At 45.9% G+C, this 20,171-nt stretch overlaps 2 protein-coding genes across 11 annotated transcripts; one reads left to right on the forward strand and one right to left on the reverse strand.

The window, feature by feature from the left end:
- Window positions 1-3,699: 3,699 nt before the first annotated feature.
- LOC100826902 (3-ketoacyl-CoA synthase 6) lies at window positions 3,700-16,043 on the forward strand. 2 transcript variants are annotated; one of them, XM_024456289.1, is made up of 3 exons: window positions 3,700-4,640; window positions 4,719-5,521; window positions 16,033-16,043. In XM_024456289.1, exons 1-2 carry the CDS (start codon window positions 3,921-3,923, stop codon window positions 5,490-5,492), a joined length of 1,494 nt encoding a protein of 497 aa, XP_024312057.1. In that variant the 5' UTR covers window positions 3,700-3,920; the 3' UTR covers window positions 5,493-5,521; window positions 16,033-16,043. The 2 variants fall into 2 exon arrangements, with proteins under 2 accessions (XP_024312057.1, XP_003558474.1); XM_003558426.4 differs by lacking the exon at window positions 16,033-16,043 and having other exon boundaries at window positions 4,719-5,989.
- On the reverse strand, window positions 14,169-20,038 carry LOC100827203 (50S ribosomal protein L15, chloroplastic). Of its 9 annotated transcripts, none has more exons than XR_730033.3 (5): window positions 19,544-20,038; window positions 19,187-19,338; window positions 16,740-16,975; window positions 15,203-15,280; window positions 14,214-14,477 (listed from the first exon to the last, which is right to left on the reverse strand). XR_730033.3 is itself a non-coding variant. In XM_010230660.3 (4 exons), exons 1-3 carry the CDS (start codon window positions 19,959-19,961, stop codon window positions 16,754-16,756), a joined length of 792 nt encoding a protein of 263 aa, XP_010228962.1. In that variant the 5' UTR covers window positions 19,962-20,038; the 3' UTR covers window positions 14,169-14,477; window positions 16,740-16,753. The 9 variants fall into 9 exon arrangements, 6 of the variants coding, with proteins under 6 accessions (XP_010228962.1, XP_010228961.1, XP_024312066.1 ...); XR_730032.3 differs by having other exon boundaries at window positions 14,214-14,486; XR_002961333.1 differs by lacking the exon at window positions 14,214-14,477 and adding an exon at window positions 14,523-14,844.
- Window positions 20,039-20,171: the final 133 nt, after the last annotated feature.

Here is a 20,171-nt window from a genome sequence, read left to right on the forward strand (position 1 = left end):
ATTTAATAAGACCTGTAGCTGGTGGTTTGGCGAATCTCCCCACTTAATGGGAATGACAGGCTTCGTATAGTAATTTGCCACATGCATCTTAATTAATCGAGAATCACCATCTTATCCACACTCGGTTTGTGGAACCGGCCTGGACGTGGATCATCGAATTGTCAGATCACCTGACAACAACCAACCACAGATCTCACCAGCGCCTGACGAGATCTAACTTGGTTAATATAACAGTAATTAATTCATACCGAGTGTGGTATGCCACCTGCCGTGCAAAGTCGAAGCCTGCATAAGATCGAGCGTGTATGATGCAGCGAACAGTTAGTCCAAGTATGTAGTGTATGGTTGTTCGTTTTTTATTTTTGTTGAAACAGTTGGTGGCAACTTCATGGATAGGCTTGGAGTGTTGAAACTCTGACCAGTCAAGCAAGCTACTGGAAAACAAAAACTAACCTCCGGATATCGCCACACAACAGAACCGCAACGACACGTGAGATAAAAACGGCCTTAAACCTTTGGTGTGGGACAGACGAGTGTTCTTTTTAACCCTCTAACCGAAAATCGCTCTCAAGAAAAATCGAACTCAATACCAAAAGGATGCTACTGGAATCTCTGGCGATTACGCCGGAAGATCGTTCGCCAAGCTGCTGGAAGTCTTGACTCTATTTGCTAAGGGTCGATTCTTTGGGTCAGGCAGTGTAAATTTCTCTCCTCCTTTCTAGAGCAAGTCAAGCTATTCACTACAAGTTATTACACAGCCTCATCCTCGCAAAGTCAAGTGCATCCGCGAAACCACAGGGGAACAATGGCAAGCTAAAACTGCTTTCAACGATTGACGCTGCTCGATCGATACTGTTAACAAGTAGTCGACCACACAAGTTCAATCTGTAGCGAACTAATTAACAGATGCTGTCGAACACACTGCAGCTAGCTAACCTTTCAAGAGCACGGATATGTTTCTCGATCGTGTCCGCCCGGCGCTGGCACTGAAGGCAGACAGCGAAGGGGCTACATATATATGTTACGCCAAGTCACCAACCGGTCAAGATCATTGAGCAATGAGCATAGCAGTGAGCATATCGTTGGAGTATATTTTAGCGTGCCAAATCAAGGCGGTACTGGTACAGAAGGCGTGAGCCAAAAGCAAGATATACATATAAGGAGTACACCAGCTGCGGCGTGCCAAATTAAGGCCGGCACTGGTACAGATTTAATGAGCTCTAGTTCGACGACGAGCAATGGCGTACACGCGGACGACGGGGGTAGAAGGAAGGAGAAGGAGGACACGTGTTCGTCTTGGCTTGTACTAGCTCCTCCTCCCAACGCCCAACTCCAATCAACGGAGAAAGACCATCCGTCCAGAAGGATCCTAGTGGGCATTGTCCTGCAACTATTGTATACTCTTCATCTACAACGAGGGAGCTAGTGCAGTTTTATTAACACGCCAACAGAGAACAAGCGATGGTCTCTTGTCTGTATAGTGTTGCGCTATCATTTGCCCATTGATGGTCTTGCTTATGCTTTTCTTGGCAACAGATAGACACACAGAGGCATCAGATACTGACACACATGCACACACCCCTGATTAACTGCCTAAATGCTTTGCCTGTTCACTTAGGCTGGCTAATCAACGGCGGAAAATCTGAATATGTAGTTTGTCACCTGATCTCTTATAGTTTTAGGACTTCTTCCTCCGTCCGCAAATAAATGTACGTGCGGGAATTTTGAAAAGAAATAGCAAGTTAGATGAAAAATGCATTGAGATTGTGTCAATCACCATCTCTCTCTTCTTTAATTCTTCCATCTCCAATGAGTTAAGTGCATGAAAAAATGTTATTGGGATTGATTTTCTTGTAACGAGAAAGAAACATTTTTTTCTAGTGTAAAGTGTTTTGAAAAGAGAGAAGTACAATCTTTTGTGAACAAATTTTAAACCTAAACATACACTTATTCGTGTGGACTACGGGACTGCATGTGCATCTTCCTTCGAATTTTTTTTTTTGTTTGTCCTCCGAGAGATTTGGAGATGGGTTTGGCCACTTGCACGCGCGCCTGCAACGGTCGGGGAATTTATTTCGGCTTAGGTCATTGCATATGTGGTGCTTGAAACAGATCCCGTCGAGCCTTTAACCCTCTGTGACGTCAGATGCTGCTTGCAGTTATCTCTTCCATCATCGGTCATGATCGTCGCAGTGCAATCTCGAGTCTGAAGTCTGAACCGCATTGAGTGAGCAGAGTATCGTAAAGAAAATAGTATCGTAAAATATTACTGTATCAAGGCAGCACTGCGGTAGTTCTAGCCATCCGGAGATTGGCCCTCCCATCCAGCTGGAGCTGCTTGCCAGTGTGTGCCAGAGCTTGTCCAAACATTAAGGTCGCAGGTGTCATGTGATCGTGATGGCCTACATTACATGGTGACTGAAGTACGTACTGAATTTTGTGAGTAAATAGCCCAACAGTTGCCTGGAGATGCTACTATAGTGCTTTACCAAGTTAGTGTACTCTGTACTCGTATACATATATCCAGTTTCCGTGGAAAATGGTTCTAGTTCTACCAATACCAGAAGCCAGCGTAAAAAGCAATCGTTCGCCTTCAGAAATGGAGCGTCGTTGTCCTGAGCAGGTTACCAGCATCTCCTACCAATTTCCCAACCCCTGTCAGTTCTCCAAATGAGGGAGAAAATAAAATGGAGGAATCGATCAGTTCTTGCAAGTGCCATTTGCGAAAACTGGAGATGGTGCCGATCTTGCTGCAGGAGTGCTTTAATTGTACAAGCAGAAGGTACCAACTGAGGAGTAATTTGCACATGTAGTCTGAAACAGGTGTCTCCGTAGAGAGCTCAGCTCGGTAAGTTTTAGATGCAAGGGAGCCGATTCATCGGTCCAATTATTGTATGCATTGCCATACTCTCGCAAGGAAAATTTACTTACCGGGACCGTAGATCGATATGCATCTCCGGTTTCTGAAGGAAGTAAGAAAAAGAAGGTGAAAAGCTTGACGATTCCTTCAGAGAGGATGCAAATCGATGGGACTGTTGGATGGACCTGAGCTCAGACACACACGATCACATCAGCTTTCGAGAGAAAAAGAGCGAACTGTTGAACTAACTCATTACGAGTCTGTGTTTGATCATCGGATCCGGGATAAGATGGCAGCAACGTGACAGCCTGTGCAGATTATATCCAGTTTAGCTTGATTAACTGGCGCGCGGGATCCCAACTTAGATTAATAATTCGGATGTAGGTAATCATGACCTCGTGTCAGCAGCGCTCATATTGTTTCTTGTCTTTGTCTCCTTCCCGTCCCATATTTGAGATCTCTCCTATATTTACATCTCCAGTATAAAATTCTGGTAAACATTGTAAACTGCAGCCACACACAAAATCGAGCAAGCAAGCCCGTATTATTTCATCTGCATCTCGCTCGTTCTTACTTACGTACCACTTGTCACGAGAAGTACGTGCGTGTAGAACTGTGGATCACAAGTAAAATCGTCGGGAAACAGCGGACCGTCGACCGTGGTCGCGCATGCAGAAGATCCCGTGGTATGGTTGCGGGTGCGAGTTCAGCAAGGGAAAGGAAGAAGAGGCAGAGGCGCCCCCAGTGGCCAGCCAAGCTAACTCACTCCGGTTGGTGGCGGTAGCCAGTCTCTTCATTTAAACTGCCCATCTGTCCCGGCCGCCCGCCACTATATTAAACCCCACCAGGGCACCACCACTCTCTGCAGCAACCAAACCGGGGCCGATCACCGGCACAGCTAGCATCCATCCATCCATCCCACACAACACACCCACCCGAAGAACCAAACGCATACGTGCCTGCCTACGTAGCGGCACGCTTCAGACAGAGAGCGCGCGGAGCAGGGGAGGGACTTACACGGGAGCCAGAAAACAGAGAGCCGGCGCGTCCATCGACCATCATGCCGAGCGCGCCGGGGAGCGGCTCCTTCTCCGGGTCCGTGAAGCTCAAGTACGTGAAGCTGGGTTACCAGTACCTGGTGAACCACTTCCTGACGCTGCTGCTGGTGCCGGTGATGGCGGCCACGGCGCTGGAGCTGGCCCGCCTCGGCCCCGGCGAGATCCTCACGCTCTGGCGCTCCCTCGACCTGGACCTCGTCCACATCCTCTGCTCCGCCTTCCTCGTCGTCTTCGTCGGCACCGTCTACGTCATGTCCAGGCCCAGGCCCGTCTACCTCGTCGACTACTGCTGCTACAAGCCGTCCCCGAGCTTCCGGGTGCCCTTCACCACCTTCATGGAGCACATCAAGCTCATCGCCAACAACGAGAAGAGCCTCCGGTTCCAGACCCGGATCCTCGAGCGGTCGGGCCTCGGGGAAGAGACCTGCCTCCCGCCGGCCAACCACTACATCCCGCCTAACCCCAGCATGGAGGCTTCCCGGGCCGAGGCCCAGCTCGTCATCTTCAACGCCATCGACGACCTCGTCCGCCGTACCGGGCTCAAGCCCAAGGACATCGACATCCTCGTCGTCAACTGCAGCCTCTTCTCGCCGACCCCTTCCCTCTCCGCCATGATCATCAACCGCTACAAGCTCCGCAGCAACATCCGCAGCTTCAACCTCTCCGGCATGGGCTGCAGCGCCGGCCTCATCTCCCTCGACCTCGCACGCGACATGCTCCAGGTAGTTAAATTTCTTAAATTTTACTGCTTCGCTTCAGTGTACTGCATGAACTAGTTAAGGAACGATTCGTTGGAGCAGGTGCACCCGAACTCGAACGCGCTGGTGATCTCGACGGAGATCATCACGCCCAACTTCTACAAGGGGAGCCGGCGGGACATGCTGCTGCCCAACTGCCTGTTCCGGATGGGCGCCGCGGCGATCCTGCTGTCGAACCGGCGGCGTGAGGCGAAGCGGGCAAAGTACAGGCTGCTGCACGTGGTGCGGACGCACAAGGGCGCGGACGACCGCGCGTACCGGTGCGTGTACGAGGAAGAGGACGACGAGGGGCACTCGGGGATCTCGCTCTCCAAGGAGCTCATGGCCATCGCCGGGGAGGCGCTCAAGTCCAACATCACCACCATGGGCCCGCTCGTGCTGCCCATGTCGGAGCAGCTGCTCTTCTTCTTCCGCCTCGTGGGCCGCAAGGTCATCAACAAGCGCTGGAAGCCCTACATCCCGGACTTCAAGCTCGCCTTCGAGCACTTCTGCATCCACGCCGGGGGACGGGCCGTCATCGACGAGCTGCAGAAGAACCTGGAGCTGTCGTCGCGGCACGTGGAGGCGTCCCGGATGACGCTCCACCGGTTCGGCAACACCTCCAGCAGCTCGCTCTGGTACGAGCTGGCTTACATCGAGGCCAAGGGCCGGATGCGCCGGGGCGACCGCGTGTGGCAGATCGGATTCGGCAGCGGGTTCAAGTGCAACAGCGCCGTCTGGAAGTGCCTCCGCACCGTCAAGACGCCCACCGACGGGCCATGGGACGACTGCATCCACCGCTACCCCGTCGAAGTCCCGGAGGTCGTCAAGCTCTGATCTTCTGATCGATCGTCCCGCAGAGCGTCGTTGCTTCACTCTGGAGCTTTGTGGCGGGGTGGATCTTTTTCACTTCCTTTCTCATCTTTCTCTGCTCTCTTTTTTTTTCTTCGCTATTAAAAAAAACAAAACGGGGATTAAATCGATCGATACTCGTGGGAAGGACGCGACGTCACGGAAGGGAGGGATCGATCATTCATCATAGGAGAGTTTAAATTAGCTGCTGCCTATATCGATCTCTGTATCCCACGACGTTGACGTGGGCGTGGTTGTCAAAACTGTTCGTGTCACCGATTTCCACGGGGATTTGTAATCCATATTGTAACCGGAGTGAAAGGGATACACTGCTGTAGTATACTACTACTATGCATGCATGCTCCTTGATAGGCACTGGGCTGGGCAAGCCTTCCCTGCTTGTCAATTTAATTCCTTTCAACTGTAAAGATCTTCAAGACTTCTTCTTCTCCTCGCGCATACATGTATAATTTATTTGTTTCTGAGTTGGATGCACGGGTGGCAGAGTTTGTTTGGCGCCAGAAGTGGAGTATTTTTAGTGCAGGCACGAACTATTCACGGTCTATCCTTCAGCAAAAAATATTTGAATCGAACCCATGATCCATCTATGTACAAACTTGAAGTCGCAGTCACACAATACACAACGAATTCATCACTAGGACCATACGCACGCGCGATTAAATCGGTTGTCGGTTCATGCAACCGGTCAGGATTTTAGCTGAAGAAAACCCAAACCAAAACAACTTGAAAACAAAACCGTACTAATTGACAACCAACTAAAACCTTTTCTCAAATAAATGCGGACGCTGACTTGGAGAGACCACAGATGCCTCCTCTGGACCCCTTGGGAAATTTGTTTGATGTTTCTTGTTTCGTTTTCCTTTTCTTTGCGCCAAAGGACGGTTCGTCTGTGGAAGCAAGTACCCCGTGAATTTAAAGGAGCAGTGTGGCACGTAATGAATCGCGTTTCACTTGCCGTGCGGGCAGATTTTGCCCTGAACAGACTCTTTCCTTCGACTGGAAGAGAGCTTTGGATTGGAGGGAAATCAAGCCGCCCCCACACGCCCCTGTTCCTGTTCCGTCTCACAACGCACTGGACTGGAGCTACTAGCTACAGCACGCAGAAGAAAGGAAGGGGAAAAACACCAAGGACGAAGCTCGCTTTGTATGTATTTATGGCAGCACAAAGCAAAGCCGCTGATCAAGCTAGCTAGAACTACCATGCAGCATGGCCATGTGATTCGGCTCGGACCCAACCGACCGCGAGCTTCCTGCCCCCACTACGTACTACGCCTACCTGAAGAATACTCCTAGCATAGAGATCACGCGACGCGTGGCGTGGGCAGCCACTGGCAGCTCGGTGGATCGATCGGTTCGGGTCGGGTGCTAAAATGCGAGCGAGAGAGACCGGACGTAAGTGTGGGCGAGACCGCGAGAGTTTGGGCGCCAGCATCGATCCCCGCGGTTCAGCGTTGGACTCGCAGATTGATGGCCATTGCGATTGGGGAGAACCGGAGAAGGCCCGTTTTTGTTGGGGTATTTCTGCTGGCTGGGTACTACAGGCGTTGCGTTGCGTTGCGTTTGCGTGGGATGGAGGGCAGCGCTCGCTAGTCCGTCACGGCTGTCGTCGCGGTTGGGAGGCGTTAAATGCGTTGTTGGCTGGCGCCGGGTTGGTGTTGGTTGCGCCGAGCATTGCAAATTGGGGGCTTCGTCTGGGCCTTTCGCCTGCCACGCTTTCGCCCGCCCCGCGCTGCGGTTGGCGCGGAAGTGGACGGGGGCGGGGGCGAGTTAATGGCGACGCGATCATCATCATCCGCATCGCTTTTGCCAGGCAGTAGCTAGTAGCTAGGGCCGTGGAACAGTGGCCACAACGCTTCGGGGTATTCATTGCTCCTCCATCCGTCGTCAGTGCTAGCGCCACTGGAATGACGAGGCTCGTAACCTGGAACTGCCGCGGTTCTGGCCTGGGACTTGGCAGCAACAAAATGGTTTACCTCGCCCAGCTTCTCCACTCCACAAAAGCTCTGGTAACTTTTATCGCTGAAACAAAAAATTCTGTGATCACCTCCTCCGAGCTTAAAAATCATTTCAATATTCGTGATAGCATTGTCGTTCCCTCTATTGGTCGTGCCGGTGAACTGTGGCTTCTGTGGACTGATGACGCTGCTGTTGATGTCAAGCTTTCCTCTAGTAATCTAATCCTTGCTATAGTTGTTAGTAGTAAGGGTCACTTTTGCGCTTATATGTATTTATGGCGACCCGTACCATCGTGCTGATCAAGCTACCTGGGATCAAATAGAAGCTTTTGTGTATGATAACCTCGCGCTTCCTGTTTTCTGTATGGGCGATCTTAACAATGTTATGAACCCTGATGAAAAGTCCAGTTCTAATATCAACGCTTCTCGTATACAATGCTTTAATCATTTTGTTAAGCGTTGTGGCTTAGTTGATTTAGCCTTTAATGGTCCTGCTTATACTTGGTGCAATAAACGCTTTACTTCTACTCCTGTGTATGAAAGACTGGACAGTTGTCTTGCTAATGCTGATTGGTGTGCTAGTTTTCCTAATACAAACGTTTATAATCTTCCTATCATTTTAATTGATCATACCCCTGGTCTTACCATAACTGGCTCCTCCTTCCGTCGGCCTCGATTTCATTTTAAATTCGAAAATTGGTGGCTAATGGAAGAGGATTTTCAATCTGTTCCTAAAACTCAGTGGGTCTCCTCTCATAATCAAAGCTTTCCTGTTAGAACTACTAACCTGGCAGGTACCTTGAGGAAGTGGTGTAAGAAAAAGAAGCCGCTTCAAACTCAACTCGATGACATCCAGGAGCAAATCAACCAGATTCAGATGCTTCCTCCGCAGTTTCAAGACCACAACAAAGAAGCTTTGCTCACCACCCAATATGAAGAGATTATAACCAAGATCAATGAGCAACTGAAGCAAAGAGCCAAAAAGTATTGGGCCACTCACAATGACAGGAACACCACCTTCTTCCATCAGTCTGTACTCAAAAGATGAAGAAGAAATAGAATTGTTTGCATCAAGGATAGCTCAGGTGATACTCACTATGATTCTGAACACATAGCTAATTCCTTTCTAAATTATTTTGCTACTCTCTTTTATTCTTCTTCCACTACTCACGTTCAGGAGGAGTCAATTAATAGGTACCCTACCTCTTCTGAAGACTTCACCTACTCGGTACCAGACAAAGAAGAAATCTTCCAGATCCTCAAATCCATGAAAAAGAATGCCTCTCCAGGCCCGGATGGTTTTAATGTAGCCTTTTATATTGCTGCTTGGGACTGGATTGGAGATGACATTACAAATCTTGTTCGTTCCTTTTATGCTACTGGTACTCTTCCTACTCGCCTGAATGACACTCATATTGCTCTAATCCCCAAGAAAATATCTCCAATTTCTCCTCAAGATTTCAGGCCCATCAGCCTCTGCAATGTTGCTTATAAGATCATTTCTAAATCTCTTGCTAATCGTCTAAAGCTTCATCTTCCTGATTATATTGATCCCATGGAGCAAGCTTTCATCAAAGGTTGACGCATTACTAACAATCTTATTATTGCCCAAGAAATTGCTCACTCTTTCAGCCTTAAATATTGGAAACAACCCGCTTTCATGGTCAAAATTGACCTGGCTAAAGCTTTCGATAGACTTGAATGGCACTTCATTCGTCGTGCGCTGGTACGTAAAGGGATGCATGATCATTTCATTTATTTAATCATTACTTGTATCACTTCTCCTACCTTTTCTGTTATCATAAATGGCCAACCTTTCGGTACATTCCAAAGCAGCAGGGGTATTCGTCAAGGTTGTCCTCTGTCGCCATATCTTTTTGTCCTTGCTATCAATGAACTTTCGGTCAGTCTGCAAGAGGCTATGAATAGCAGACAACTTCGAGGTATTACGCTTGGGCCCAACTGTCCGCCTATTCATTCTCTCATGTATGCTGATGACCTCCTCATTTGTGGCCATGCCTCCTATGAGGAGGCCAATTCCATTTTCAATATCATTACGGAGTTCTGTTGTCACTCTGGTCAAACCCTCAACTGGAGTAAATCTGCCATCCTCTTTAGTAAATTGGTTGACAAAAACTCCATGGCCCAAATTAAGTCTGTCTTTCCTGTTCAAAATCTTGACAATAGCACTTGCACCTAGGCCACCCCCTCATCCTTCCAGCTAAAGACAGAGCATCAGCCTACAACTTCATTATTGACAAATTCAACAACAAGCTCAATGGATTCAAGGCTAACAAGCTCTCTCATGCAGGCAGACTCACCCTCGTCAATTCGGTTTTTTCCTCCATCCCTATCTACTATATGTCCAACTTCCTTTTTCCCAAAAAGTTTCTTGCTAAACTCACGACCATCATCAGAAACTTTTGGTGGACTGGAGTTAGGTAAGGTGTGCAAACCAAACCATTATGCCTTAGAGCTTGGTCTGATATTTGCAAACCGAAAAGTCTTGGCGGTCTTGGTGTTAGAGATTTACAGGCCATGAACAAAAGCCTCCTAGTTGCCTCTGCCTGGAGAATTGCTAATGACCCTCAAAGCCATCTCACTCTTATTCTCAAATCCAAGTACTTCCCCGATTCTTCCTTCTGGAAACCTTGTTCCAACAATCCTAAATCTGCCTTTTGGGCCTCTATCTTGAAAGTACACCCCATCATTCATTCCTCCTGTTTTTATCAACTCAGAGATGGCAACTCTTCAATCTGGAGTGATCCTTGATGTCCTATTTGGGAAGATATTCATGATCATCCGAAGATCCAACCTACCCCTTTTATTTATCCCACGCAAGTCAAAGATCTCTGGCTCCCTAATTCTAAATACTGGAATCACAACCTCATTATTCAGCTCTTTGAAGCACCCGTTGCTAATGTTATTCTTCAAACGCCGATAATTCAGGGACAAGGCCTAGATATTCTTTGTTGGAAGCACGGCTCCTCCGGTCTTTGCTCTACTAAAAATGCTTACATGTACTGTGCTCAAGCTTTACAAAACAACTCTTCTTTGTCCACTATTACTTCACAAGAAAAGGCGATGTTGATGGCCATTTGGAAAGACAAAAGCATACTTCCGAGAATCAAGACTTTCTCTTGGCGCCTCTTGAGGAAAGCTCTCCCTACAGGTAAAAGAGCTAGTAAATATTCGATTCACATTAAGAAAAATTGTAGCAGGTGTGGCGCGTTGGAGGACGAAATTCATATATTTTTCCTTTGCCCCTTCGCCAAAGCAGCCTGGTTTACAACTCCTTGGTACCTTCGCTCTGAAGTTTTTGCTCTTCAATCAACTTCTCTTTTTCAAATACTTCAGGCTATTCTCAGCTCTAATCATCCTCAAGCCAACATAAACAAAGTCTTCACTTTTGTCTGGTGCCTTTGGAAATCTAGGAATAATTATTTGTTCAGCAGGAAAATTTCGACTCCTCTTTAGGTGGCTCCGAATGCAAAAAGTCTTATTGCAGGTGCTGACCTTGAATGTCGTGCTCTACCTGCTACGAGCAGTACCCCAGCTAACAAGAACAACTCGGCCCACCTTGCTGGCTTCAACATCTACTCAGACGCAGCTTGGAGGCTTTCGTCGTCTCAACCTGATGCTCTAGTTTCTGCAGGTTTAGGCATCTTCATAGACTCACTGGCTCCCTGTACCAGATGGACAGCGTAGATACAGGCCTCGTCTGCACCCGTTTCTTCTGCCCTCCAAGCAGAAGCAATGGGAGCACTCTTGGTGGCTCTTCTTCTTGCAGGTCTACAGGTCAAAGAAGCTAATCAGCTCACGGACAACCAAGTTCTTGCTTCGGCCTGCAGCAGCAAAGATGTCTACTGTTGTTGTTCTCGACAACAATTAGAGTAAGGGATGCCGATGCTCGATGGCACAAGCACGGGGATAAAGGTAGGGCGTGTACGCCGGCCTGATAGCGAAGGTCGTCGTACACTTGGACAAGTTGACGCGTCGATATTTTTTGAATAGGTTTGGTTGACCCTGCGGGTGCGACTTAATCCTATGTTAGGAAAGGCCTCGAGGGGGTTGTTAGCCTAGGGTTTGGGCCGAGCGGATCTTCCCAAGACACCTTTCGGCGAGAGGTTCGTCGGGGCCACCTTATAGTTGGACCGAACGCGTCTTTCCAAGTATCGAGGTGAAGCTACCCTCGGAACTCTAACCCAACCACTTCTCCTTCGAGTCCGGACCGAACGCGTCTTCCCGGATCTCGAAACTAGAGCTCTTTGCAAGAGTCTCTAACTCTCTCCCCTTGAGTTTATTCAAGTTGAGAGTGAGTGATACATGCCCTCATGGGGGGTATTTATAGCCTAGGGGTCCATGACAAATGACCATGGCTACCCTTGAGGGAGAGAGAAAAGTGGGGACAAAATGATAAAAGTAGCTCCTTTGGTCCATAGCTTTTGTGTGCACCATGTGAGAAAAGTAAGATTTGGTCTATAGTCCACCATGAACTAAGGGCCCCCTCCTCTCACTTTTCTTGCCCCCCCACTCTAACTTATTTGACTCTTTGACCATGGCATGAGATGCTTGACTCGTTGACTAGTCTTTCTTTGTCACGTAGGATTGACCGCGCCACGTAGGCGTCTTGATCCGTGCTGGCGAAATGTTGACTTGGTCGTCGCCACGTAGGATTTACGGCTCAGCCCATATAAGAATTTTATTTTACTACAACATCTACAATGCACCAGGACATTGGAACATCAGAACCCAAGTTGATCAAATTCTAAATATTCATGATATGCCGAAGACTAAGGTAATCTTTACTCCCAGGGACAACTCATCAGCTAGCCTGCAAAGCTAGGAAATTCTCAGGATGTTCTCCAATGTACTCTTGTATCAACAGCTCTCATAGAGGTTCTCCTTGCCCTCTAATTCAACTATGTAAACATCCTAGCCTAAGCTCTTTTAGTCTAACCTCTGTACTGTGCTGTTGATCAATAAATTCCCCCTTTACAAAAAAAAAAAGTTCAGGCTTCAGAGTTCAGACAGACACGCAGGCATGCACGACTTGGGCTAGTTGTCATCCTGAGGTCGGCTTGGTCCGGCCGGGGCTACTGGAAAAAGGTGAAAAGGCTTGCCGTTGCTCCTCCCATCTCCTATCGGCCAGGAGTTTCGAGAACCATCAACCGTGTGCTGCTCGGAATCACTCCGTAAAGTGGACAACTAAGAGACGGAAGACCGAAGACGCTGTCAAGCATTCACTATGTTTGATACTAGATTGACAGTACAGGTTTTCGAACGGGAAGAACCCTGTGGCGAATAATTACGTTTGTCTATTAGCAGTACTGTACTTAAACATTATCATTACTCTCCCCTCGCCTCAACCAAAGTTTAGCCAGTTTTCTGAAGTATCAAGAAAAGCCGCGTACTGTCTCCAGTGCCGTACAGGCATTTTCGTCTCAACAGCATGCGTATAGTAGTAGTATCTTAATGGCGATCTGCAGTTTCTCAGTGACCTGGCAGCCAGTTTCGTTGTACCGCACTTGTGCGAAAGAAAAATGGAGTGATTTTACGAACAGTGATCAACAGCGATTCCATCTTTCTGGAGTCCATGGTGATCGATAAATATGAGAATGAGAAGCAGAACTAGGTGATGGTGCTGTCCTTACCAATTCTGAAGTCATTTTCTTCTGCTGTCGCTAAAATAAAAAAAACTAAACTCTCGGTCTCTGGCTCTCTGCATCCTCAGATAGTCAGATGCACACAGCAATGCTCACAACAACCTAATGTTTACCATCCTATAATCTCCGAACATACGCAAGAAGTCTGAGTCCTGGAATGTATTCCGACTTGTGGGCTTGTAGCTAACTTTTCGCCACAAATTTAGCTCGACAAAGCAGTAGTGAGGATAAATCTTCTGTCTTCTCACATGCAAAATACATGAGCGAGATATCCGATCCCTTTGCCTTTGGCGGGGGAGTCTTCTCATCAGTTTTCCATTTGAAACCAAAGCAGCATGAAGCGTTGACAATGGAAGAAACAACCTGTTACACTCGTTCAGAAGAAATCTTACTTGCTAAGCATACATGTGCACACGTGTAATTCCGTCATTACCTCCCTTAGTGTGATTAACTATATACAACAACGACTCTGTATCTTGCTTGTTTTTTTTTATCTAGCAACTTCGCTTGAAACTGCAGGAAATTGCAATTCGTGGCGTCCATCAGTCAATCCAGAGTTTGCGAGGATATTTCCAGCAAAGTTTTAAACTGTTGCTAAAGGGTATGGACTTGCGTATTGTTCAAATATTTATAGTGATCATAGACTTCAGATGCTTAATGAACAGGTTAGTGCCTTGCTTAACAGTCGATGGTGTATTAAACTACTGAAGATTGGATATCCATATATAACCAGTCAAAATATCACACAACGTCCATAGGAAATCAACATAATAGATTAATTAGATGATTTGGTTTAAAATAGTGCCGAGGATATGTATGCTCATCTCAACAACCATAAACAAATAGTACTTGGTGTGTGCATCAATCGATGCAGAGACCAAAGTTTATCCTCCTTTCAGAAAAAAAAAACACTAACAGTACTTGGATGGAATGAAGTTTCCAAAGAAACGGTGGAAGACATAACAAGAGAAAGATAGAAATGGGAGATAATTCGATGACGGATGTAAGCAACTGAAACGAGACGCAGTAAGCCAATTAAATAAAGAAGTGATAATGTCTGGAGGTATCAAGAAAAGGGGAACATATTCACCAAAAGAAAAACATGATGGTACAGATCAGCCCAACAATTATGGACATGCGTCGCCCAAATAGTGACAGGACAAGCCCTCGGGACAGGGAAGCGCTAGTACTTGATAGGCATTTATGTTTGAGCAATCATAGAAAAACAGTACAGTAATGTTTGTGTAGGAACACCAACTGGAATTCATGGTTCACCCACTCCGCGAGAGAACAGGAAGGTTCAATCTTCAGTTTCCAGGGGAAATGTGCTGTCCATACTGGCAGATTAAGTCAAAAGGTCAAAGAGAAATTCCTTGTGGCAAAGCCACTAAGTCAGCGTTTACTCCATTATTCCATAGGTCATACAAAGATTTATCATATAGAACATGCCTGTATTTAACTACACATCCCTGTTTAACAAGCAGTCAATCAACCTATATATACCATGTCTGTCCTAATCTAACTTCTTCAAACACGCAACCTTAGGATGAGCTTTGTTGAAATGTTGTGTTCAAAAATCAATGTTATGCCTGTATAGAATGAGTTGCACCCCTGTATAATAATTGCAGATTCTTTTCAGTGGAGAACAGTGCACCATATATGCATGCTGTCCACTGTCCAGAAATCACGAAAGACCTACATGCACAATTAACAGGCCCAAAGGTTTACAAGAGGGGATCATAAATTTAGAAACTGGGATGCTGATTCAATATATTTTTTGTATCAAATAACCCAAATTATCATAAGATATAACTCTGTAGATAGACCCTCTTGTATTATACGGTGTCATCACAGATGTTTCTCCTTGCATGATGTTACCACAGCGAAGAAAAGAATAAAATGGCAAGAAGAAGATCGAGAGATTCATATAAAAGGCAACCAATAGATATTCATAACGATATGTAAATAGATCTCAGCTGATAGATCATTGTAGTTGTGCTCAAACAAATCACAACCGTTAGAATAAATCACAGGAGATGGATCACGGACTCACGGTGCAGACATCACGTAAATGGATTCTGTGATTCCCCTATTTTCTTCTAGATCCCTTTGGTTCATCACAGTGTGTTGCCTAAGAAGCAACCGATATTAGATACAGAACATGATGTGCGATACAGCGCCCTACTCAGTGCTGCATGATCTACATGCATTGCACTTCTAACCAAAGGAGCACAAAGTCCAATTAAACTTCATACAGCCTGTAACCTATGAGTGACCTGGACTGCTTTTTCAGCAGCACAAAAGGGGGTGACGGAGCCATCTGCTCCTGCCTGGCTCTCTTTATGTACTGCGGAAGTGCATGGGCAGAATATGTACGATATGTTTTCTCTAATATATCTAATTCTTCTTAACAACCCCGATGGATCAATTGATCAACCATAGCATACACATGCATATGCAGAGAAAACACAAATCAAAGATGATCATAAGCACGCGTACAAAACACGAGTTGATAGCATCAGCTGAATTGTATTTTTTCTTTATACCGATCACGTAAATGAGCGCCCATGTCAAGTAAGTTAATTAATTCCTACAATGAAACAAATTTTAAGTTAATTGCGCAGCTGTATATATTTTTTTCATAGAATTGATTAATTCAAACTGTACTGTAATATAGTATACTTTATTCGATCAATTTTTTTTATATAATTAATGTTGGTAGCATAGCATATTTAAGTTGACTGGTGCACATGTTCAAACTTTAATTTTGTGAATGTAACACAATTGATCGGCTGTCTCAGTTACAACAACCCGATTGCTGGCCCACAATACATTTCGTTGTTGATCTGAACTTCTTGCAAAATACCCCATTCGATAATTAAGGTGTAGGTAAAAGGCCATCGCCTTCCTTCTATTGTTTCTACAATATTTTTATTTTTTTCGAAACACAATAAATTCTAGTTTTATAGACTAACTTCCTGCAATCCTGCTAAGTAAAGGGCCAAATGGGAGCACTAGGGGCAAAAACACTTCAGGTCTAGAAGGATTTGCATTTTGGTTCGGCGGAGTCAAAACACACTAAAATTACTTACATTTGTGAATTGGAGGTATAGCACTAAATAATATCACACACCAAAGGACACGTCTAACTGTTGACCAGGTGTTTAAAAAAATACCTAATAACACATACATAAGTTAGTTAGCCCAACAACTAAAGATGATTACGGCCATTTCCCGCACATGTGCGTGGGACACCATGCTAGTGTTTTTAAAACATGAAAAGTTGATTCCTATAACCTGGTGCAGTATATCACTACTGAGCTTTACGCTATGAGGAAAAATTCTTCAACCTATTGTTTTGTACTTCTGTTTTAGAAATGCTCTATTTGCATGGTGATTTGTAGAATATACTCTTTCTCTTGAGAACGCCCAATAAAAGGGGCTATGCATTAATGCATGGTCACATTTTACCAAAAGTAAGGGCAGAAAATACTTGTATATCACATAAAGACAAAATTCATGGTACATGGAAATTTTGAAACGAGATGGGAGCAATAAAATAAATGCTAAAGAGAAGGGCAGAGCAGTACAGTGTATATGAACTCTACGTGGAGGCTTCATCAGGTTCTCCGGTGCCGCCATTTTTCTTGCTAAAGTACTCTTCAGCACGAGCTTGGTTCTTCACATAAGATGCTGGTAGCCATTTCTTCCGCTTGGGCAGCAGAGTTAAAGTACAGCCAGCTGCCTCGAGTTTCTCCTTGGCCGAGGAAGAGAATGCCCCAGCCTTGATGTTCAACTTCACTGATACATCACCATCTCCTAAAATCTACAAATGGGTAAACAAAACATTAACATGCAGTCATAGACGGATAGACCAAACAAAATGGCATTCACAAGTGGCGAACTATGGAAACTTCTGGTACTTGTGACATTTGTGGGTTGGCTCACGAGGATAACTACTATGTGATTGTCATGTGTTTGAAGGCTAGAGCTCTGCGACATGATTAGCAATTTAGCATCGACACTGCAGTATTCCAGCAGAACATATGTGCAGGTATACAGAACCGGACCGGTTTACTTTGTAGTTGGATTTAATTAGCAAAAGGAAACTGAGATTGGTTCTTATGCTTTATGCTTTGGAGTGCTTGGCACCTCAGGAATGACATTGTTCATTCTAAAGGATATGCTACTGTAACACTGTTCATGAATCGGTTAATTTGTACTGAACTACCCGCAGTTCATACAACATGGGCATTCTTCTGAAGGTGGAAGGAAAAGGCCCCATGTTTTATCATGGTTTGCTTGATGTTGACAAGATGTATCTCTCACAGCAAGGATACAGGAAGACCAATCAAGTTACATATGGAAGTACAAAGCAAAGTTCAACACCCTGCTATTGAAGATCCCCTTTATTAACAACACGGCATGGTTGGACAATATTTTTGAGCTGTCAAGCTAATTATATTGCAGTCTTGCTTTTATGCATTAACAACAGGGCACAAACTACCTGCATATTCAACTACTCTTGCGTACCATATATTTGCCACTAATGCAAGGGTGTAATCAAATTCTTTTACTGCAACAAGAATTCGGTTGCTACTCTTGCCTACCATGGATGGAATCTACTTATAGTCTGAGTGAGTACTCGAGAAAATCTACTTGTGGAACTGTCATGAACCAGGTTCACGACATGGGGGATAATGGCTTTAGGGCCTGTACGAGGTGACCCTGGACCCAAGAGGCGCGACGGCGCCATGAAAGGCAGCCGCACCTCAAGGGCAGGAAGGAGGTATAACTAGATTGGTTTATTCTTGCTTGCCTCATAACGGTTACAGGGGGCCCTTTATATAGGGAAGACTTGACTTGACATCCAAGAAACCATATCTCTACTTTCCTAACAAACCATATCTCAATATTCCTATCTTATCTCGTGCCTAACTAATTTAGATGCTAATGGGATATTGTCCCTTATATGGATACCTAGGGCTGTGGCCCTGTAGGGATGTACGCCCATGACAGGAACATGAATAGATATTAGCATTATTCTATGAGAAAAGGTAAGCTGTCTGACTTACAAGAAGTTTTTACTTGCATGTTTCCAGTTACAGGCTTGCAGAAAATGAACACTTATATTGGACTGTTAATCTCATCATCACGTTACAAAAATTATATAACATCTGTGAACAAACTCATGCTGAAGATGCATAAGACTTCGGGTAATAGTATTAGCTATTTAACATATTGATGGCGCAGTCTGCAGTGGACTGATGCCTGCTGCATGCAGGATTGTGTTAGGGACTAAGGGTTCTGCACATTAATATGTGTTTACGTTGATAGCAACTACCCACTTCTTTGTGATATCTAATCGCCCAATATGGTTTTCAACTTTTCATACTTCATAGATCTTAAGAGTAGCCAATGGAAATATTGTTAACAGAAACACTCAATGCACCATATGGTGCTCATCCAACACGAGCTGACAAAAAAATGATACCAAGCTCTCAGTAGATAATTTGAGACTCAAGCTCCTGTCCTTGGTAGTTGCTTCTATACAGGGCAGAGCCAGGCAGCCAGCAGAGTCCTGCGCCTGGGGCTAAATACTCCTATGCACTAAATTTGAATGAATTTTTGGATTTCAAAAGACAAATTTACATGGTTTTTGCTCTAGGCCACTGCTTCAATAGACACTTAGACGAGTTCAGGCACTCATGATGCAACAACATTTGAGAAGTATGAGAATCAGCAGACTGGCCACTAAATCCAATAACATAAGCAACTAAACATTATGGAATGCTTCTATGGACAGATTAGCTCAGGCACCAATGAAGTAGACTAGCCATCCAGTAATACATGCAACTAAAGCTCTGTACCACATTTCGATCAGATATACTGAACTCACTGGCCAGAAGTTAAGCTAAAGATGCAAATGCAAGGACACTCAGATTTCAGCAGCACAGTCATCTCGCACCACAAGTTCCACAGATAACATGTAAAGAAGACAATGCTGCAACAAAGAGATGATCATCATAGGTTGTACCTTGAGTGGAAGCTTTCTTTCTCGGCCAGATGGATTGATCAAACCCTTTGATTTCAGGGACTCCAATGAAATCTCCTCACCATCCTTGAACCCACCCTGTGCTATGTCTCGTAAATTGAACGGCACGTATTTTGGCAACCCGATATGCATTCCTGAAAAGGCAGGGTAGAACTAGCATCACGTTATATGCCAATCACAGTCATTCCCAAAGCACGGTTACTAATGCATTCTCACTGCGTCGTATACTTCTAAGCTAATTGAGCACATTGTATGAACAATGTAGAAGTGAGATAGAAATTGGTAGTGTATAAGGGCTTCAAATGATGAGGGTACGGGAGGCTTCTTGAAGGAACTCACCGCCAGCAATTCCGCGGAGCTTAGGTAGACGGCGGTAGAGAGGCATTTGCCCGCCCTCGAATCCTCGCCGGACGCCGGGTCCTGAGCGCGACTTCTGCCCGCGCATGCCGAACCCGCAGCTCGCGCCCTGCCCCGCCGAGATACCACGCCCCTTCCGCTTCGGCCGCTGCCGCGACCCCTTCTGAGGACTAAGGTTGTCGAGCCGGAACTTCTCCACGGGCTCTGCCTCCGAGGCCGCCGCCGCAGCGCTGCACACAACGGTGACGCGGCGAGGAGCGCGCGCGCGGAGGGGGGGTGCCCGGCGAACGGTGAGGAGGGGACGGGAAATGGCGGCGAAGGGGGAGGAGGAGGCGGTGCAAGCGGGGAGGTGGAGGAAGGTAGCGGTGGGAGCGAGGGAGAGGAGGGTGATGGACGCCATGCCGGAGGAGCGCGCCTGGCGCACCGAGCCTGGGAATTGGGAGATAAGATGGAGATAGGGCTATTCTGTGCGGCCCTTTTCTTATTGAAGTGGTTTAATTCAAAAGGGGTTTATCGACCTAAAAGTCATCGAGAAATGCAGTAGATGCACAAAAAATTGTCGCCCAACGATTTATAAATTTATAAAGAAAATTAAATATGTTGATTAATA

The sequence above is a fragment of the Brachypodium distachyon genome, chromosome 1, assembly GCF_000005505.3.
Source record: "Brachypodium distachyon strain Bd21 chromosome 1, Brachypodium_distachyon_v3.0, whole genome shotgun sequence".
Lineage (NCBI taxonomy): Eukaryota > Viridiplantae > Streptophyta > Magnoliopsida > Poales > Poaceae > Brachypodium > Brachypodium distachyon.

Bases quoted from the DNA above. Each gene is read 5' to 3' on its own strand.
- LOC100826902 (XM_024456289.1), top strand. From the start codon at position 3,921: ATGCCGAGCGCGCCGGGGAGCGGCTCCTTCTCCGGGTCCGTGAAGCTC. The intron at 4,641-4,718 runs GTAGTTAAATTT...TCGTTGGAGCAG, and splicing joins TCGCACGCGACATGCTCCAG to GTGCACCCGAACTCGAACGC.
- LOC100827203 (XM_010230660.3), bottom strand. From the start codon at position 19,961: ATGGCGTCCATCACCCTCCTCTCCCTCGCTCCCACCGCTACCTTCCTC. The intron at 19,339-19,543 runs GTGAGTTCCTTC...CTGCCTTTTCAG, and splicing joins GCTCCGCGGAATTGCTGGCG to GAATGCATATCGGGTTGCCA. The intron at 16,976-19,186 runs GTACAACCTATG...ACCCATTTGTAG, and splicing joins AAAGAAAGCTTCCACTCAAG to ATTTTAGGAGATGGTGATGT.